The 19010-nt window shown below is 38.8% G+C and overlaps 1 protein-coding gene across 4 annotated transcripts in view; it reads right to left on the minus strand.

Annotated features, from left to right (window-relative positions):
* Positions 1–469: 469 nt before the first annotated feature.
* Positions 470–19010, minus strand: part of LOC308502961 (ankyrin repeat domain-containing protein 26-like) — a 57593-nt gene continuing 39052 nt past the window's right edge. For 2 of the 4 annotated variants that reach the window (XM_081080778.1, XM_081080779.1), the window contains 6 exons: positions 15890–15929; positions 15461–15519; positions 13338–13410; positions 10443–10476; positions 7846–7897; positions 1108–3066 (listed from right to left, as the gene is read on the minus strand). In XM_081080778.1, the coding sequence (XP_080936904.1) occupies positions 2899–3066; positions 7846–7897; positions 10443–10476; positions 13338–13410; positions 15461–15519; positions 15890–15929 (426 nt within the window). In that variant the 3' untranslated portion in view covers positions 1108–2898. Of the gene's footprint in view, positions 3067–7845; positions 7898–10442; positions 10477–11135; positions 11316–13337; positions 13411–15460; positions 15520–15889; positions 15930–19010 lie in introns of all 4 variants that reach the window. The other 2 variants (XM_081080776.1, XM_081080777.1) reach the window with 2 other exon arrangements.

Here is a 19010-nt window from a genome sequence, read left to right on the forward strand (position 1 = left end):
AGCTTTGTTAGGAACAGGATCTTCCAATTCAATGCTCGGCTGAAGGGGTTAGGAAACAAGATGATTAGTAACTAATGGACACTTCATGCAATCTCTAGTTAACAATTCAGGATAACAATATTAACGTTATAAACTCCAAGAAAAGGACTTTTTGAAAAATAGGTATTTAAGCAAATATTAGGTTGGTACAAATGATATTGCAGTTTGTGCAATTTTTTTAGACCTTTTAAACCGCAATTACTTTTGCAGCGAACTAAATACCTTGAAAAGTGTACTTCCTATAACTTTGACTTATTTCTAATGATACATTCTTTCTGTTTGTTTGTTTGCTTTTTTAGTTTTAAAGCAAGATACTTGCCTGACATGGTAAGAAACCTTGGTGTATGTCCTGTGGAGTCTAAACAGAACATATTAGAACCTACTTCATCTAGGTCAAGAAGAGCTTGGAAAAATCAAACTCTTATTTGATAAAAATTTTGATAGGAAAAGTGATTAAACAGAATGACAAAGGTGTAAGAAAAACCTTTCTTTAAGTGATATTTAAATAAATAATAGGAAAATGTTATATATAGTAATGCAACTTTTCAAAAAGTTTGTAAAGATTTTGTTGGGTATCCGATGGACATGCGTCCTATTTGGGAGACCACCTCAGGGATACTGTGGATACCTGATCATGGCATTGTACATCAGAAGCTAAACATTAATGAATGCCAACTATAATTTTATATATATAATGTGATGGTTCAGTGTGAGGTCGGAGGGATAGTGGATGGGGGGAGGGGGGTTCACAGTATGAGGGATATAAATGATGAACGTCTAAGTATTACCTTGTTTTGTACACCTGAAACTAATAAATAAATAAATTTATGAAAAAAAAAAAAAGAACAATTTGAGGAAGCCCTTCCCTTCCTCTGTAAGGTAACAGGGTTCCATGGTTGCGGCTGCCCTTGAATACAATTATATTAACATTTAGTTTACATTTTCAAAACTAAGAGTTAAGTTTATATATTAGGAGTTTGGGTATTGTTCTAGTACAGAATATTAAATTTATTACTCTTTTTACTTCCTTTGGCTTTTTAAAAATACATTAAAAAAAAAGATCTAATTAGGGAAAATAAGAACATTTATTTACTAACCATCTCAAATGTACCAGGCATCTGCCATGCACAGTTTATTTCTTTTCCACACAAACAACAAATATAAAAATGGTTTGATGCTGGTTAGCCCTCTTCCTGCTTCCTGACCATTCCAAGACACTAGAATAAAATGATGAACCCACAGGATCCATTGCTGTCCCTGCCCAGCAGGTTTCGCTCCTAGACCTTCACATGACTGGCTCCTTCTCATGCTTCACGTAGCAGTATCCCACACAGACGTTTACTTCAGGTCAAAACACTGAGCTCGCACCAACAGAGCCTCAAGTACCGAAACACTACACATCAACAGGGTATCGCCTATCACAGTCTCCTGAAGTTTAGCATCCCCCAGATTAGAAATCCACATGCCCCTTCTAACTTTTCCACTCTGTTCTTGACACTACGGCCATTTGATTGTCCTTCAGGTTTACAAAAAGTGTCCCCACCATTTGGTAAGTCACTACCGCCCACTGTGATCATTGATTTTACATTTCTATAGCTCCCTTTACACTTCACAAAGTGTTTTCACATTTGTTACCACATTAGTTCATTTCACACCCTGAAAGGTAGGCATAAGTACCTTTATGATGAATGAGGTCACTGACATCCAACAGGTTAAAAAGAAGTTTCCCCCAGATCCCACAGCTAGTAAGTGACCTATCCAGGGTTCTAGTGTGTTCTTATCGTCAAACACAGTGTCTACACCAGTAGGCAGCAGCTGCCTATATCAGAAGATCACACTCCTCCTGTCTCTTTTCACAGCTGTCATCTCACATTGGCTCATCATTACTTTGTACTTCTATTACTACAAGCATGGTTGCCATCAAGATACTCAATGCATGCTATTTTATCTGAACAGGACAGTTGTTGTGTATTAAAGCAGCACTCGGCCGATTGTCGTTAGTATAATCCTGCACAGTATTACTATTAACAATGCTCTTCCTTCCCTGGAAAAGTTCCTTGCAGATCTATTGGAGAATACAAATACAATAATACTTGCATGTAGCAGGCATTATCTTTTCAAATTCCAAGGTATAAAAAACCCTAAATTCCAAATTCTTTCTTTCTGAATCTCGTTAGGACATTTACACAACCGTAAAAACCACAGAATCATGCATTTGGGCATACCTCAAGCTGGAATAATTCTTTAGCTTTTAGGTAAACTTAACTTCAGAACCCAACTGATTCCTTATGACTTGGAAGCCTTCTCGTTTTATACTATTCTACACCGACCGCCTTCAGTGACCCATGCAAGTTAGCTGAGCTGTACTACGCTGTCTCATTATATTCAGCACATATGTATTTTATTAATTATAGGCTAAACCATAATAAAATAATTTAGGTGGGGAAATGCAGAGGTGAGAAAGTATAGTCAAACCATACCTTTTATGTTTTAACATCACCGGATGGTGATATTTAAAATAATAAAGATAAAAAAATAGTAGTGAATGACAGTACCTCAGAATCCCAACATGATTTTTCAGCTTCTTCTTTCAATCTTAATGCCGATGTTTTAACTATAAAACGTAGTCACAGAACATTAATGTGAACATATATTTCTATGCATTTTAAATACACATCCAAGTCATGAATATTTCCATAAAAGTAACAGCAGAAAAGAATTTCAGGGGGTCAAAACATTTGCAAGAAGAAGCAGTTGTTAGTAATGGGGATACTTTTGCAAAAAAGATAGGAACAAATGCTTATAAGAAATGAAAATCACAGTTGGATCTACACGTGTTACATTTGTGCATAGCAGCACTTAAGCTGGACAGAATTCATAGATAGTCACTAAATTATCACTTGTATTATTTTGGTGTGCTCCATCAACACAAGTCAAGATATCAGTTTTTGTTTGCTCTTGTGGAGCACTTTCAATAATATCCACACCATTTTCTCTTTTTCCAATTGGCGGCTTGGTTGCTTCTTTCTATTAAAAAAAAAGAAAAGAAAAACCCAACTTCAGAAAACATCATATTCATTTACTCCTTCACTCGCTCACTCAGTCCTTCAGTCAGTAAGACAACAAACCGCTATCATAGCCATCAAATCACAGGCATAGACCCAGGGGAAGCTGGAAATAGAAATGAAAGACTTTGTCCTATATTCTAGTAGAGGTCGATATACTATAATTTGTGAAAACAATCAGAACAGAAAAGTACCGCTCTCCAGTCCTACACCTCAGATCAATAAAGTATAGTACGGGCACAAAAGAAACAACAATCAGTTGTACCACATGCTGCAAAAACAGGGCTGCATCTTGAAAGACATACGAGGTGCGGAGGGAAACCATGAAGGGGAGTCCAGAAAGGGCAGCGGGCGCAAAAGCCTGCGTATGAAACAACATATTGTAAGTGAGGGCAGAAGAAGAATGGGGTAAGCCTGGAACTCTGAGAATGGGATGGAGAGACAACTGCAGAATCAGAACCAAATCAAAGAAGGCACGTGTCATGCTAGCAGATGAATTCTACCCTCACGTCATGGGGAATCACTCAGTAAACAAAGGTTTGCATCATCACAATTCTAGTTTACAACAGCCACTCGGGCACCATTTATGATATTGAGGAGTTCCATTTCTTTCTAGGAGCCTATCCATCAGCCTGTCTTGCTTCACGACATAGCGCCTCGCAGCTGCCTACAAATCACGAACACAGCTACCAACAACAGGTCACTCTGTAGCTTCCCCTAGGTGGCTCCCGATAGGGCACAAACAGCAGCTGACCTGGGCCTGCCCCACAGCCCCTCCCAAGAGGCCCCAAATCCAACACACCTTGGACCAGCTTCAAGTGACACCAGAACAGCACCAAATTGGCTTCACAAATGACAAAGCCAAGCCATGGACTGAGCAGACACCGGAGTCCTGCTACAGCCGATCTCACTCTGCGAGGTCAGCCTACACACAGGGGTTCATCTACTGCAGTCACAGCCAGTCGTCCTGTGGGTCAATTCCACACCCAGATGTGCCAACAGCAATAAGGCTCAAGTACAACAGGAGGGCACACACCAACCACATGAGCTTCTGGAACACAAGGCTCAGGTAACCGGGGTCTGTACCACTGGGCCACACACAACACCTGGTACATAAGGCAATACTGTCAAGATGAGGAGAATTGGCAGATCCACAGAATACACAGAAAGAAACACAGAGAGGAAGTGAAAAAAGATGAGAGAAAAAAAATTTCTCTAATGAAAGACCAGGAAAAAAAAACTAGAGAAAGAACTAAACCTAATGAACACAAGTTATCTACAGGACACACAGTTCAAAATACTACTTCTAAGGACACTCAATGAACTTTTGGGAAAAAGTAGATAAACGTTGTAACACATCAACAGAGACAGCAAACATAAAAAATGGACATGGAAATCATTAACGAAAGTCAAACATGAAAAATAGAACATCTGAAATGAGTAATTAATAGATGGAATCAGTACCAGATTTCGTTGAGGCAGACGTTCAAATCAGTGATTTGGAAGACAAGGGAGCAGAAAATACACAATCAGAACAGAAGAAATAGATATGAAAAATGACTATGGGTCAAAAAAAAACAAGAGAGAGAGAAGGCTTTAAGGGACTTCTGGGACAAGATAAAGTGTAACAGCACTCGTAAGGCTATCAAAAGGAGAAGAGAGAGACAGAAAGGAATTGAAAACCTATTTGAGTAAATAATGACGGAAATCTTCTCTTACTTGTTGAAGGAAACACAAGCGTAGGAAAAACAGAGTTCCAAGCAAAATAAAGCCAAACAGGCCCAGACCAAGACATACCAGAATTAAAACACCAAAGGGTAAAGACACAGAGAGATATTAAAACCAGCAAGAGAAAAGCAGTTAGGTACATACAAGGGAGCTTGCATAAGACTGTCAGGTGATCTCTCAAAAGTAAATCTGAAGGCCAGAGGAATGGGTAAGAAATATAGAAATGTGATGAAACGCAATAATTTACAACCAAGAGCACTGTATCCAGCAAGGCTCTCATTTAGAATCAAACGAGAGGAAAAGAGCTTGCCAGAGAAAAAGGAGGTGATGCAGTTCAGCACCAGGAAACCACTATCACAAGAAATGTAAAACCACGACTAGAAAAAAAAGGAGGATGAGGAGAAGGAGGAGAAAGAGCAGGAGGGGGAGAAGTGAATAAGAAAATGCCAATAACTACGTACCTACAAATAATTACTTTAAATGTAAATAGATTAAATGCTCCAGAAAAGACATAAGGTAGCTGAATGGTTAAGAATGCAAGACCCATACACACGACAATCAAACTACAAACTTTCTTCACCGCAAAGGAAACCAACAACACCATGAAGTCACGACCGGATGAATGGAGAAGATATTTACCAATGATATATTTGATAAAGGGTTGACATCCAAAACATATAAGGAACTCATAAACCTTAACACCAAAAGACGAACAATGCAATTACAAAATGAGAAGAGTACCTGAATAGACTTTTCTCCAAAGGGGTCACACATATAGCCAAGAGACATACGAAAACATGCTCCGTGTCACTAATCATCAGAGCAATGCAAATTAAAAATACAATGAGCTACCACCTCACAACTGTCAGAATGTCCATGATCCATGAATCAACAAGCAACAAGTGTTGGTGAGGATATGAAAAAAAACGGAGTCCTCGTGCACTGTTGGTGAGACTGCAAATCCAGGCAGACAATGGAAAACAATATGGAAGTTCCTCAAAAATTTAGATATAGAACTACCATGTGGCACAGAAGTCCCTCTTCTGGGTTTTCCTCCACAGAAATCCAAAACACTAATTAGAAAAGCAATATGCATTTCTATGGTCGTTGCCACATTATTGTCTTTTTCTCTTTTTTTATTGTTTTGCCGCATTATTTTCAATAGTCCAGATAAGAAAGTAACCAAAAAATCCATCATCTTGGAGAAAGAAGAAGATGGACATATATATATAACAAAATGCTACTTGTCTGTAATGAAGAATAAATACTTATCGTTTGTGACACATGTGTGGACCTAGAAGGTATTATTCTAAGTGAAAAAAGTCAGACAGAGAAAGACAAATACCACATGATTTCACTTATTGGTTATGTCCAAAAAAAAAAAAATAAATGAACAGAGAAAAGGGAAACAAACTCATAGGAGCAGAGAACGAACTGATCCTTGCCCGGTTCGAGGATTGTTAAGGGAATGATTGAAATGGAAACAACACTAAGAAGTATAAAGTGGCAGATATAAAATAGTTGTGAAGATTTCAAGTACAGCACAAAGAATACAGTAAATAGGATTGTAATAACGAAGTACGGTGTCAGGGATACCACACTAATCGGGGTACCAGTTTGCACATTATATAAATGCCTAATCACGATGCTGTACACCTGAGGCTCACATCATATTGAATGTCAGCTGTAACAGAAATGAAAAATTTTACATTTAAAAAACAAAACTAAAAACTTTCTGAAACTTGACATTTGACTATATGGTTTTTAAGAATCTCTGCTTTTGACCAGAGTAAAGAAAGGATCCTATCTTTTGTAGACACTGCTCCTTTCTTTACTTTGGTCAATGCATCATGGACATGGGCATAGAATCTCACGGACATATTTTTATAGGGAGCAGCCAAGAGCATCATCAGCTTTGGAGCCAAGTGGATTTTGCATCAAACCCTCAAACTTCTCCCTGGCTACTGCAAGTCATGCTGCCTAGACTGTCTTGGTCTCCATTTACTTATCTCTGAAGATGAAGATTCCCTTCCTTCACAAAGCTATTCTGAGGATTAACTCACATCGTGCTGGTTACAGAATAGGTGCAGAACAAGTGTTGATTTGACTATGGACTATTTCACCATATCAGTGAAAAGAAAATCTGTGTCGCTCTTGCTTATACGGGCCAGGGCCCATGCATCAATACCACATAATAAAACACGCCATTAAAACACTAAACTTGGGAAAAAAAATCTCTGCTTTTCAAATTGGTTATTATTTTATGCAAAACATGTACTCTTCAATTAGATGAAGACACTTAAATATATTCACAATGCAATGATTTAGATCATTGTCCAATCCCTTTGTAATATGAGTTTTGAGATGGAGAACGTGAATTCGAAACTTCAAAACTCTACTATTATTTTAGTCTAAACGATGAACCTAGTATACCGGAAACTAATATAAAACAATATGGAATGTCCACGGAATGTCAATGAAAAAAAAATGGAGAAAACACTCCCTCCTAACAAGGATAGGATACCAACATACAAAGTGTAAAAAAATAAAACTATATGTCTTATGCTATACAGTTTTAAAACTGAAAACTACCAGCAAGATTTCATGACTGTTACAATGAGTACCGGAATCCACTAAAGATTTCATTTAGGCACGAGTATGATAAAAGTCAGGCTGGTATAACGTAAAAGTCACATTAAAAATCCTTACCCTTAACCAAATTGCATATCTCCGTCACTGTGGGAAAACTCCCTGTAGAATTTTACTATCACTATACATATCCCAGCCCCTTCTTTTTCTCAGCTCCCGTCTTCAATACTTATTAAAGTTAAAAGAACAACAACAAAACAATGAAGCGTCAAATGGTCATATGTTATAAAATGTTTCACGCTGACCAATTTTCCATAACAAACATAAAACAATGATAGGTGGAGCACTACTAAATTTTACAACTCAGTGCTACACAAAACTAAATTAAGAGCACAAAAGTTAATTTCACACAGGAGACTTTTACCTTGGTATCAACATTGAAGAGTCGATCGTCTAATGTAGACCATGAATCATCACTGCCACGTTTCCAGGAAAGAGTTCAGGGTAAAGATACACAACAGAAACAAGTGAATTCATTTCTTTACAAAAGCAACAACAACAACAACAAAAGGAGTAAAATTCAGCTATCTGCATATGAAATGAAGTTTCTTGATATGATTAAAATTTAGATGATGTTCTAGAAAAGCGATCAGTTATCTATTTCTGAATGCACCACTCCCAACTCATGCACGAGTTAATGAAGATACACTCTAAGTTTCCATAACAAAGAATGACAGCCAACATGTTGGCAACACCTGACAGTACCTTGTTTTCACCAAAAGTCCCCAGGGCTGAATTGAAAACGCAATTAATAGCTGACAAGAGGAACCTGAACTGGGACAAAAGCAATGAGCTAAATCGAGGTAGAACTATACACTGACCCTTCTCCATGGTCTGTCCCTGGTTCAAAGATTAATCTGTGTGGGTCAAAAACGGCAGTCTTGCGTCTTTAATGTAGAACGCAGTTATTAAATAGACTCCATTCCTTCCTTTCACCCTGAAACACTACAGTGAGTTCCCTGAAATGTGTGAAATGTTTGCAAGTTACACGTACAAAAGTCAAAGAACAAATATGTATGTTGTTAGCCTCCCCACTCTCCGATCACTTGTCCGCACAGCTTCCTGGCAATCTCCAACCTTGAAAACTTCAGCCTACGAAGGCATAGACTCCTGAAACAAGGTTGGGCTCAAATGACCCACAGTAGGACTTTTCTATTTCCCTGTTCCTGGAAAATAAGCTCAATGGAGCCTCAGTCATCCACTCCCAACACAGGCATGTTACCACCTACCCAACTCCATTACTGTTTTCACAATCAGTCCTCCCTCTGCCCAACCCTCCATCTCCATGGGAAGGACATCAGCCCGTTGGGAAAAGAGGTGGAGGTGACGAGACACCTGCCGTGGGCCATAGATCTATGTAGTTCAGCAATCTCCAGTGCCTTTGGACTCGAGGGGACCCCCTCTGTAATTTCGGGTGCAGGTGGATAATACCACAATTCTACTTGCTATAAAGAGAATGTTTCCAGAGGCTCAAAGGTTTAATATGTTTTCATACAACCTTAAGTTTTGCTGGTTCCTCCAATTCAACAAACGAAAAAGCACCAACCTGTTCAGACGCCCTTGAACCCATTACTTTAATCTGCTTCTTTAGACAACTACCAACATCCGGTGTCCTTCTTGCTTGTAATTTCTCTTTACCTTGTCATACCCTACTATTCTGATCTCTTTTCCCTTATCTGATCTCTGATCTCTAATCTAAAAGCTTTATTCCTATTCCAACCCAGTGTTGGTCCTATTGAGACTTGGATTCCCCTGCTAATTCCATTCTTATCCTCTTCCACTGCATTCACTAGACCTTTCCATAATTAAACCCTCACCCAAAGGATGATAAAGAAGGAAGTGTACTGGGCTTAGAAACCTACACTTAATCTCATTTCATCACTCACTATACTCAAATAAGTCACTTTAATCTCTTGGGGCTCAAACTCCTCATGTGATCAACTACTTGACCAAAACATTAATGGCAGCATGAAGTACTAGGGGGTGTTTTGAATAATTAATTGCTAACATTCCTTTAACACCTGGAATTCTATGTACTTTTGATTCTGTCAAAAAAATGGAGAACACTTAGCTGGCAGAAGTGGAAAAAAATAACACAACAACGGCAACAATAATACCCCGAGAATGCAGAGAAAAAGGGGAAAAATCAAGAAAACTCATGGAAGAGGGAAGAAAGACTCTGGAAAAAGAGAAAAAACTTCCTACAACAAGGGAAAGGTATTAGCCAGAAGGGAAACACAGGCTGGGAAGTCAGTCAGTAGAGGAATCAATTAGAAATATCATCTCAATTTGTGCTGCATTAACACAACATGGTCTATACATAGATGATCTTCACTTACAGAACAACGATTCATCCCAAGAAGTGTACGTCGCATTATACCTGAAAACATTTATCTGATTAGGTCTTGCTTATGTACAACCTGTGGTTTGGTGGCCACAACGAACTGACATCTGCCCTCAACACTGATGGTGAAAACAAGGTTCTCGTGACTGCTGCAACTATCAAGTACATTCAGACAAGAGCTTGGGCTAACTGGGCTTGGTAGGAAACTTCTAAATCAGCACTAAGGCATCACTAAACGGGACTCTCTGAGGCCACCTGACGTGCACCTGAATCTTGAATCCAGACCTGTCCAGGCACTTCTCAGTACAGGCCGAGGGACAAGAGAACGGACTTGGGAAGCCAAGCAGGCTGAAGGTCACATCACGGGTCAGCCTCTTGGTAACAATGGAACCAGGGGTCAGTTAATCCACCTCCCGGAACCACACTCGTCTAATGAATAAAAACTAGGCCGAACAGCACAGCTACTTTGCGAATCTACTGTGCCGACGACCTGGGATTACCAAAGTTAGGCACATAATATTGGGTCTAGCCCAGAGCAGAACACTCATTAAAGCTTACTGGCTTCTCTGGGCAGTCTCTCAGTTAACATGCAATTTTAGAAATCCATAAAATCCTACCTGCTTGCAGGGTCGCATTTAGGACACTCATCCACTGTTAAAGAAAACATTTACATACATTGTAAATACACAACAGAAAAACACAGAACTTTCAAAGCATCAGATTCAAGTGATGTAAAAATGTTTCTTTGGGAACACCCCTGAAGACTATAGTAGAGTGAATGTTACTGATACAACTGGTGGGCAATTAATACATGAAGAACTTTTACTTCCTCTGCTCTATGTCTGTCTGTGTGTGTGTGTGTGTGTGTGTATACACACATATATATTTTAATATATATTCATACACATACACATATGCACAGATATATATACATATATACGTATGTACCTACATATGTGTGTATGTATGCATATATACTCCCCAGTGTACGCTAAATACTAGTCTAAATGGAATCACACTTTCTCCTTATTCCCTTTCTTATTTCCTTATGTTACTCTGATTGAGGAAGAATGCCAATGTCCTGCTAAAAGTTATTCTATTTGGCTGTAAGTTGTGTAAACAGAGTAAACATAAAGCAGATTTTGCTACAAAATGACTGTAGGAAATTCAGAACTACGATCATCCTACACAGAGATAGGCTAGGGTTGAACTCTTTGTGTGTTTTTTATTTCCTTCTTTGCTTTCTCTGTTTCCTGGTGGCTGTGATTCACACTAGTCATGGAGGGAAGAATTATGTAAGAGGAACACACCTCCAATTTGCGTCTTTCGTTTGTCTATTGCGGCCATCTGTCCAAACTCTGTGGATGCTGACAGAGGTTTTCTAAATGAGTGTGTGACAAATGGCCATTTATCACGAAATTTCGAATCCCAGGATCTTTGACAAGTTTCATGATTGAAAATCAAAGAAGCAACATTCCAGCTGGGAGAATCTGAAAATAAAATTTTCGTTTATGAGGAGGTAAAAATAACACAAAGCTGACCATCTTGTAAAACGTCCTTCTTCAGAGAAGCAGTCCCACGTCCTCCTTTCTCCCAAACACTCTGTTCCTTCTTAGTACATTTTATTTTAGTTGTCCTATACTTGCCATTCACGTAAGTTAAGTTGAATTAACTATTGTCACTCAGCAATTTCTGTTATATAATGTGTTTCCAATTAAAGCTTTTCTTCTTAATAGTTAAAATGGTGTGGGTATGAATCTTTTTGTCATTATCAAAAGTTATGTCTAACCGCTTAAGTTTAAATATGTGTGACAAACATGGGTTTAAAACAAGTTTCAATGAATCGTACTATTTCAAATAAGAAACTACTTATTACAAGAAAATGGTCTTTTCTAAATGCTCCAATACGTTCAGAATTCACTTTTTAAGCCTTTGATAATTGAAATTCAAATGACAAATGACAGGCTTGGGTGACCTTATTGTTTCCAAGTAAAATACGATCAGGGCCCGACCGGTGGCTCAAGTGGTTAGAGCTCCATGCGCCTAACTCCGAAGGCTGCCGGTTCGATTCCCACAGGGGCCAGTGGACTCTCAACCACAAGGTTGTCGGTTCAGTTCCTCGAGTCCCGCAGGGGATGGTGGGCTACGCCCCCTGCAACTACTAATGGCAACTGGACCTGGAGCTGAGCTGCGCCCTCCACCAATAAGACTGAAAGGACAACAAGTTGAAGCTGAATGGCACCCTCCACAACTAAGATTGAAAGGACAACACCTTACTTGGAAAAAAGTCCTGGAAATACACTGTTCACCAATAAAGTCCTGTTCCCCTTCCCCAATAAAAAAAAAATCTTAAAAAAAAATACGTTCAAACTAGGTATACATTAGCTCCAAAGAATACAGGGCACCATGAGACAGAAAACAAATACATAACAAAACATTTTCCTTTTGCTTTTTAAACAAAATCTCAGCTTAAATCTACGAGACAAGTGAAAGAAAACCACACTGTAGAAGTGAAGCTTTAAAGCCTCTTTTATCACTTCACATCCAGGAAGCCCGTACATCATTTAAGACGGTGGTTTCCAATGTCATGTGAGAATCCGTGAAGTCCCAAGGTCTGTCAGTCGAGGGGCCCGAAAAGGTCAAAACTATTTTCACAGAAATACTGAATGTCATTTGCCATTTTCACTCTCATTCTCTTCTAAGTGTACAGTAGAGTTTTCCACAGCCGTGATATCACAGCTCTGATGGTGACATCATAGGTCTACGGTTACTGGGTCGTAGCTCCAATGGCTCACAGAATGCATGACTGTGTGTGCTCCTATTTTAAATTGTTCAGTTTTTATTTCTAATATTGTCACGATGTATGGAGCCTACCGACTTAAAAATGTTCTTTGGAATGCTCAATAATTTTTAATCGCATAAAAGCATCCCAAGGCACAAAAGCTTCAGAATTCCTGTTTTCAAAGATTGTGTCTACCAAATATTCATTACCATTAACTACTTCTCCCATTTTTAATAATCGAAGATAGCATAGGCGCACATACACATGCCGCCAGTGTCTGCTCAGCAGAACATCTGGTTGGCTTAAGACCATCAGTGTTACAACACTAAGAGGAAGTAAAGTTAAAAAACAATTGTCATGGTAGCAACTGAGGCTAACTTGGGTAAACGTCAAAATTCAAATGACCATTTGAAAACGCTGGAAAAATCTTCCAGTGTGATAATTGACCTCTGGTAACGCTATTAAGTACAGGGATTTTAAACTGGGACATTTAGGCTATGGAACAAACGGAGAACCATCTTAGTGAAGTCACCAATTTAAAATCTCATTTTCTTATTCCTGTGAATACCTTTTCTCAAACACCGATACCAACAATGACATCACATTATTTATGTCAAATCCTTCAATTAAATTTGTAACAAAAAAAAGGAATGAGAAAGAGAAGACTGCAAGCATGTCACATGTCCTTGCGTACTCCTGCGCAAAATTAAATTGGTATTACAAAGTGTACCTGGTCCGAAGAGTTGCACCAAATCCATTCCTACAGCTTTGTTAGGAACAGGATCTTCCAATTCAATGCTCGGCTGAAGGGGTTAGGAAACAAGATGATTAGTAACTAATGGACACTTCATGCAATCTCTAGCTAACAATTCAGGATAACAATATTAACGTTATAAACTCCAAGAAAAGGACTTTTTGAAAAATAGGTATTTAAGCAAATATTAGGTTGGTACAAATGATATTGCAGTTTGTGCAATTTTTTAAAACCTTTTAAACTGCAATTACTTTTGCAGCGAACTAAATACCTTGAAAAGTGTACTTCCTATACTTTGAAATATTTCTAATGATACATTCTTTTTGTTTGTTTTTTTAGTGTTAAAACAAGATACTTGACCGACATGGTAAGAAACCTTGGTGTATGTCCTGTGGAGTCTAAACAGAACATATTAGAACCTACTTCATCTAGGTCAACAAGTGCTTGGCAAAACCAAACTCTTATTTGATAAAAATTTTGATAGGAAAAGTGGTTAAACAGAATGACAAAGGTGTAAGAAAAACCTTTCTTTAAGTTATATTTAAATAAATAATAGGAAAATGTTATATATAGTTATGCAACTTTTCAAAAAGTTTAATAAGATCTAATCAGGGTAAAATAAGAACATTTATATGTTAACCATCTCAAATGTACCAGGCATCTGCCATGCACAGTTTATTTCTTATCCACACAAACAACAAATATAAAAATGGTTTGATGGTGGTTGACCCTCTTCCTGCTTCCTGACCATTCCAAGACACTAGAATAAAATGATGAACCCACAGGATCCATTGCTGTCCCTGCCCAGCAGGTTTCGCTCCTAGACCTTCACATGACTGGCTCCTTCTCATGCTTCACGTGGCAGTATCCCACACAGACATTTACTTCAGGTCAAAACACTGAGCTCGCACCAATAGAGCCTCAAGTACCGAAACACTACACATCAACAGGGTATCGCCTATCACAGTCTCCTGAAGTTTAGCATCCCCCAGATTAGAAATCCACATGCCCCTTCTAACTTTTCCACTCTGTTCTTCACACTACAGCCATTTGATTGTCCTTCAGGTTTACAAAAAGTGTCCCCACCATTTGGTAAGTCACTACCACCCACTGTGATCATTGATTTTACATTTCTATAGCTCCCTTTACACTTCACAAAGTGTTTTCACATTTGTTACCACATTAGTTCATTTCACACCCTGAAAGGTAGGCATAAGTACCTTTATGATGAATGAGGTCACTGACATCCAACAGGTTAAAAAGAAGTTTCCCCCAGATCCCACAGCTACTAAGTGACCTATCCAGGGTTCTAGTGTGTTCTTATCGTCAAACACAGTGTCTACACCAGTAGGCAGCAGCTGCCTATATCAGAAGATCACACTCCTCCTGTCTCTTTTCACAGCTGTCATCTCACATTGGCTCATCATTACTTTGTACTTCTATTACTACAAGCATGGTTGCCATCAAGATACTCAATGCATGCTATTTTAACTGAACAGGACAGTTGTTGTGTATTAAAGCAGCACTCGGCCGATTGTTGTTAGTATAATCCTGCACAGTATTACTATTAACAATGCTCTTCCTTCCCTGGAAAAGTTCCTTGCAGATCTATTGGAGAATACAAATACAATAATACTTGCATGTAGCAGGCATTATCTTTTCAAATTCCAAGGTATAAAAAACCCTAAATTCCAAATTCTTTCTTTCTGAATCTCATTAGGACATTTACACAACCGTAAAAACCACAGAAGCATGCATTTGGGCATACTTCAAGCTGGAATGATTCTTTAGCTTTTAGGTAAACTTAACTTCAGAACCCAACTGATTCCTTATGACTTGGAAGCCTTCTCGTTTTATACTATTCTACACCGACCGCCTTCAGTGACCCATGCAAGTTAGCCAAGCTGTACTATGCAGTCTCATTATATTCAGCACATATGTATTTTATTAATTATAGGCTATACCATAATAAAATAATTTAGGTGGGGAAATGCAGAGGTAAGAAAGTATAGTCAAACCATACCTTTTATGTTTTAACATCACCGGATGGTGACATTTAAAATAATAATGATAAAAATAATAGTAGTGAATGACAGTACCTCAGAATCCCAACATAATTTTTCAGCTTCTTCTTTCAATCTTAATGCCGATGTTTTAACTATAAAACGTCACAGAACATTAATGTGAACATATATTTCTATGCATTTTAAATACACATCCAAGTCATGAATATTTCCATAAAAGTAACAGCAGAAAAGAATTTCAGGGGGTCGAAGCATTTGCAAGAAGAAGCAGTTGTTAGTAATGGGGATACTTTTGCAAAAAAGATAGGAACAAATGCTTATAAGAAATGAAAATCACAGTTGGATCTACACGTGTTAGATTTGTGTATAGCAGCACTTAAGCTAGAAAGAATTCATAGATAGTCACTAAATTATCACTTGTATTATTTTGGTGTGCTCCATCAACACAAGTCAAGATATCAGTTTTTGTTTGCTCTTGTGGAGCACTTTCAATAATATCCACACCTTTTTCTCTTTTTCCAATTGGCGGCTTGGTTGCTTCTTTCTATTAAAAAAAAGAAAAGAAAAACCCAACTTCAGAAAACATCATATTCATTTACTCATTCACTCGCTCACTCAGTCCTTCAGTCAGTAAGACAACAAACCGCTATCATAGCCATCAAATCACAGGCATAGACCCAGGGGAAGCTGGAAATAGAAATGAAAGACTTTGTCCTATATTCTAGTAGAGGTCGATATACTATAATTTGTGAAAACAATCAGAACAGAAAAGTACCGCTCTCCAGTCCTACACCTCAGATCAATAAAGTATAGTACGGGCACAAAAGAAACAACAATCAGTTGTACCACATGCTGCAAAAACAGGGCTGCATCTTGAAAGACATACGAGGTGCGGAGGGAAACCATGAAGGGGAGTCCAGAAAGGGCAGCGGGCGCAAAAGCCTGCGTATGAAACAACATATTGTAAGTGAGGGCAGAAGAAGAATGGGGTAAGCCTGGAACTCTGAGAATGGGATGGAGAGACAACTGCAGAATCAGAACCAAATCAAAGAAGGCACGTGTCATGCTAGCAGATGAATTCTACCCTCACGTCATGGGGAGTCACTCAGTAAACAGAGGTTTGCATCATCACAATTCTAGTTTACAACAGCCACTCGGGCACCATTTATGATATTGAGGAGTTCCATTTCTTTCTAGGAGCCTATCCATCAGCCTGTCTTGCTTCACGACATAGCGCCTCGCAGCTGCCTACAAACTCACAAACGCAGCTACCAACAACAGGTCACTTTGTACCTTCCCCTAGTGGCTCCCGGTTGGGCACAAGCAGCAGCTGATCTGGGCCTGCCAGACAGCCCCTCACAAGAGCCCCAAATCCAACACACCTTGGGACCAGCTTCAAGTGACACCAGAACATGACCAAATTAGCTTCACAAATGACAAAGCCAAGCCATGGACTGAGCAGACACCGGAGCCCTGCTACAGCCGATCTCACTCTGCGAGGTCAGCCCACACACAGGGGTTCATCTACTGTCGTCACAGCCAGTCGTCCTGAGGGTCAATTCCACACCCAGATGTGCCAACAGCAATAAGGCTCAAGTACAACAGGAGGGCACACATCACCCACATGAGCTTCTGGAACACAAGGCTCAGGTAACTGGGGCCTGTACCACTGGGCGCCACACGACACCTGGTATATAAGGCAATACTGTCCAGATGAGGAGAATTAGAAGATCCACATAAACACTGAAACAAACACAGAGAGGAAGTGAAAAAAGAAGAGAGAAAGAAATTTTTCTCTAATGAAAGACCAGGAAAAAAAAACTAGAGAAAGAACTAAACCTAATGGAGACAAGTTATTTACCAGACACACAGTTCAAAATACTACTTCTAAGGATGTCAATGAACTTTGGGGAAAAGTAGATAAACGTTGTAACACATCAACAGAGACAGCAAACCTAAAAAATGGACATGGAAATCATTAACGAAAGTCGACTATGAAAAATACAACATCTGAAATGAGTAATTAATAGATGGAATCAGCACCAGATTTGGTTGAAGCAGACGTTCAAATCAGTGATTTGGAAGACAAGGGAGCAGAAAACACACAATCAGAACAGAAGAAAAAGATATGAAAAATGATTATGTGTCAAAAAGAACGAGAGAGAGAAGGCTTTAAGGGACTTCTGGGACAAGATAAAGTGTAACAGCACTCGTAAGGCTATCAAAAGGAGAAGAGAGAGACAGAAAGGAATTGAAAACCTATTTGAATAAATAATGACGGAAATCTTCCCTAACCTGTTGAAGGATACGCAAGAGTAGGAAACACACAGAGCTCCAAACAAAATAAAGCAAACAGGCCCAGACCAAGACATACCAGAATTAAAACACCAAAGGGTAAAGACACAGAGAGATATTAAAACCAGCAAGAGAAAAGCAGTTAGGTACATACAAGGGAGCTTGCATAAGACTGTCAGGTGATCTCTCAAAAGTAAATCCGAAGGACAGAGGAATGGGGAAGAAATATAGAAATGTGATGAAACGCAATAATTTACAACCAAGAGCACTGTATCCAGCAAGGCTCTCATTTCGAATCAAACGAGAGGAAAAGAGCTTGCCAGAGAAAAAGGAGGTGTTGCAGTTCAGCACCAGGAAACCACTATCACAAGAAATGTAAAACCACGACTAGAAAAAAAAGGAGGATGAGGAGAAGGAGGAGAAAGAGCAGGAGGGGGAGAAGTGAATAAGAAAATGCCAATAACTACGTACCTACAAATAATTACTTTAAATGTAAATAGATTAAATGCTCCAGAAAAGACATAAGGTAGCTGAATGGTTAAGAATGCAAGACCCATACACACGACAATCAAACTACAAACTTTCTTCACCGCAAAGGAAACCAACAACAACATGAAGTCACGACGGGAAGAATGGAGAAAATATTTGCCACTGATATATTTGATAAAGAGTTGACATCCAAAACATATAAGGAACTCATAAACCTTAACACCAAAAGACGAACAATGCAATTACAAAATGAGAAGAGTACCTGAATAGACTTTTCTCCAAAGGGGTCACACATATAGCCAAGAGACATACGAAAACATGCTCCGTGTCACTAATCATCAGAGCAATGCAAATTAAAAATACAATGAGCTACCACCTCACAACTGTCAGAATGTCCATGATCCATGAATCAACAAGCAACAAGTGTTGGTGAGGATATGAAAAAAAACGGAGTCCTCGTGCACTGTTGGTGAGACTGCAAATCCAGGCAGACAATGGAAAACAATATGGAAGTTCCTCAAAAATTTAGAAATAGAACTACCATGTGGCACAGCAGTCCCTCTTCTGGGTTTTCCTCCACAGAAATCCAAAACACTAATTTGAAAACAACATGCATTTCTATGGTCGTTGCCACATTATTTTTTTTTTATTGTTTGCCGCATTATTTTCAATAGTCCAGATAAGAAAGTAACCAAAAAATCCATCATCTTGGAGAAAGAAGAAGATGGACATATATATATAACAAAATGCTACTTGTCTGTAATGAAGAATAAATACTTATCGTTTGTGACACATGTGTGGACCTAGAAGGTATTATTCTAAGTGAAAAAAGTCAGACAGA

This window comes from Rhinolophus hipposideros, assembly GCF_964194185.1.
Source record: "Rhinolophus hipposideros genome assembly, contig: SUPER_9_unloc_5, whole genome shotgun sequence".
NCBI classification, from domain to species: Eukaryota; Metazoa; Chordata; class Mammalia; order Chiroptera; family Rhinolophidae; genus Rhinolophus; species Rhinolophus hipposideros.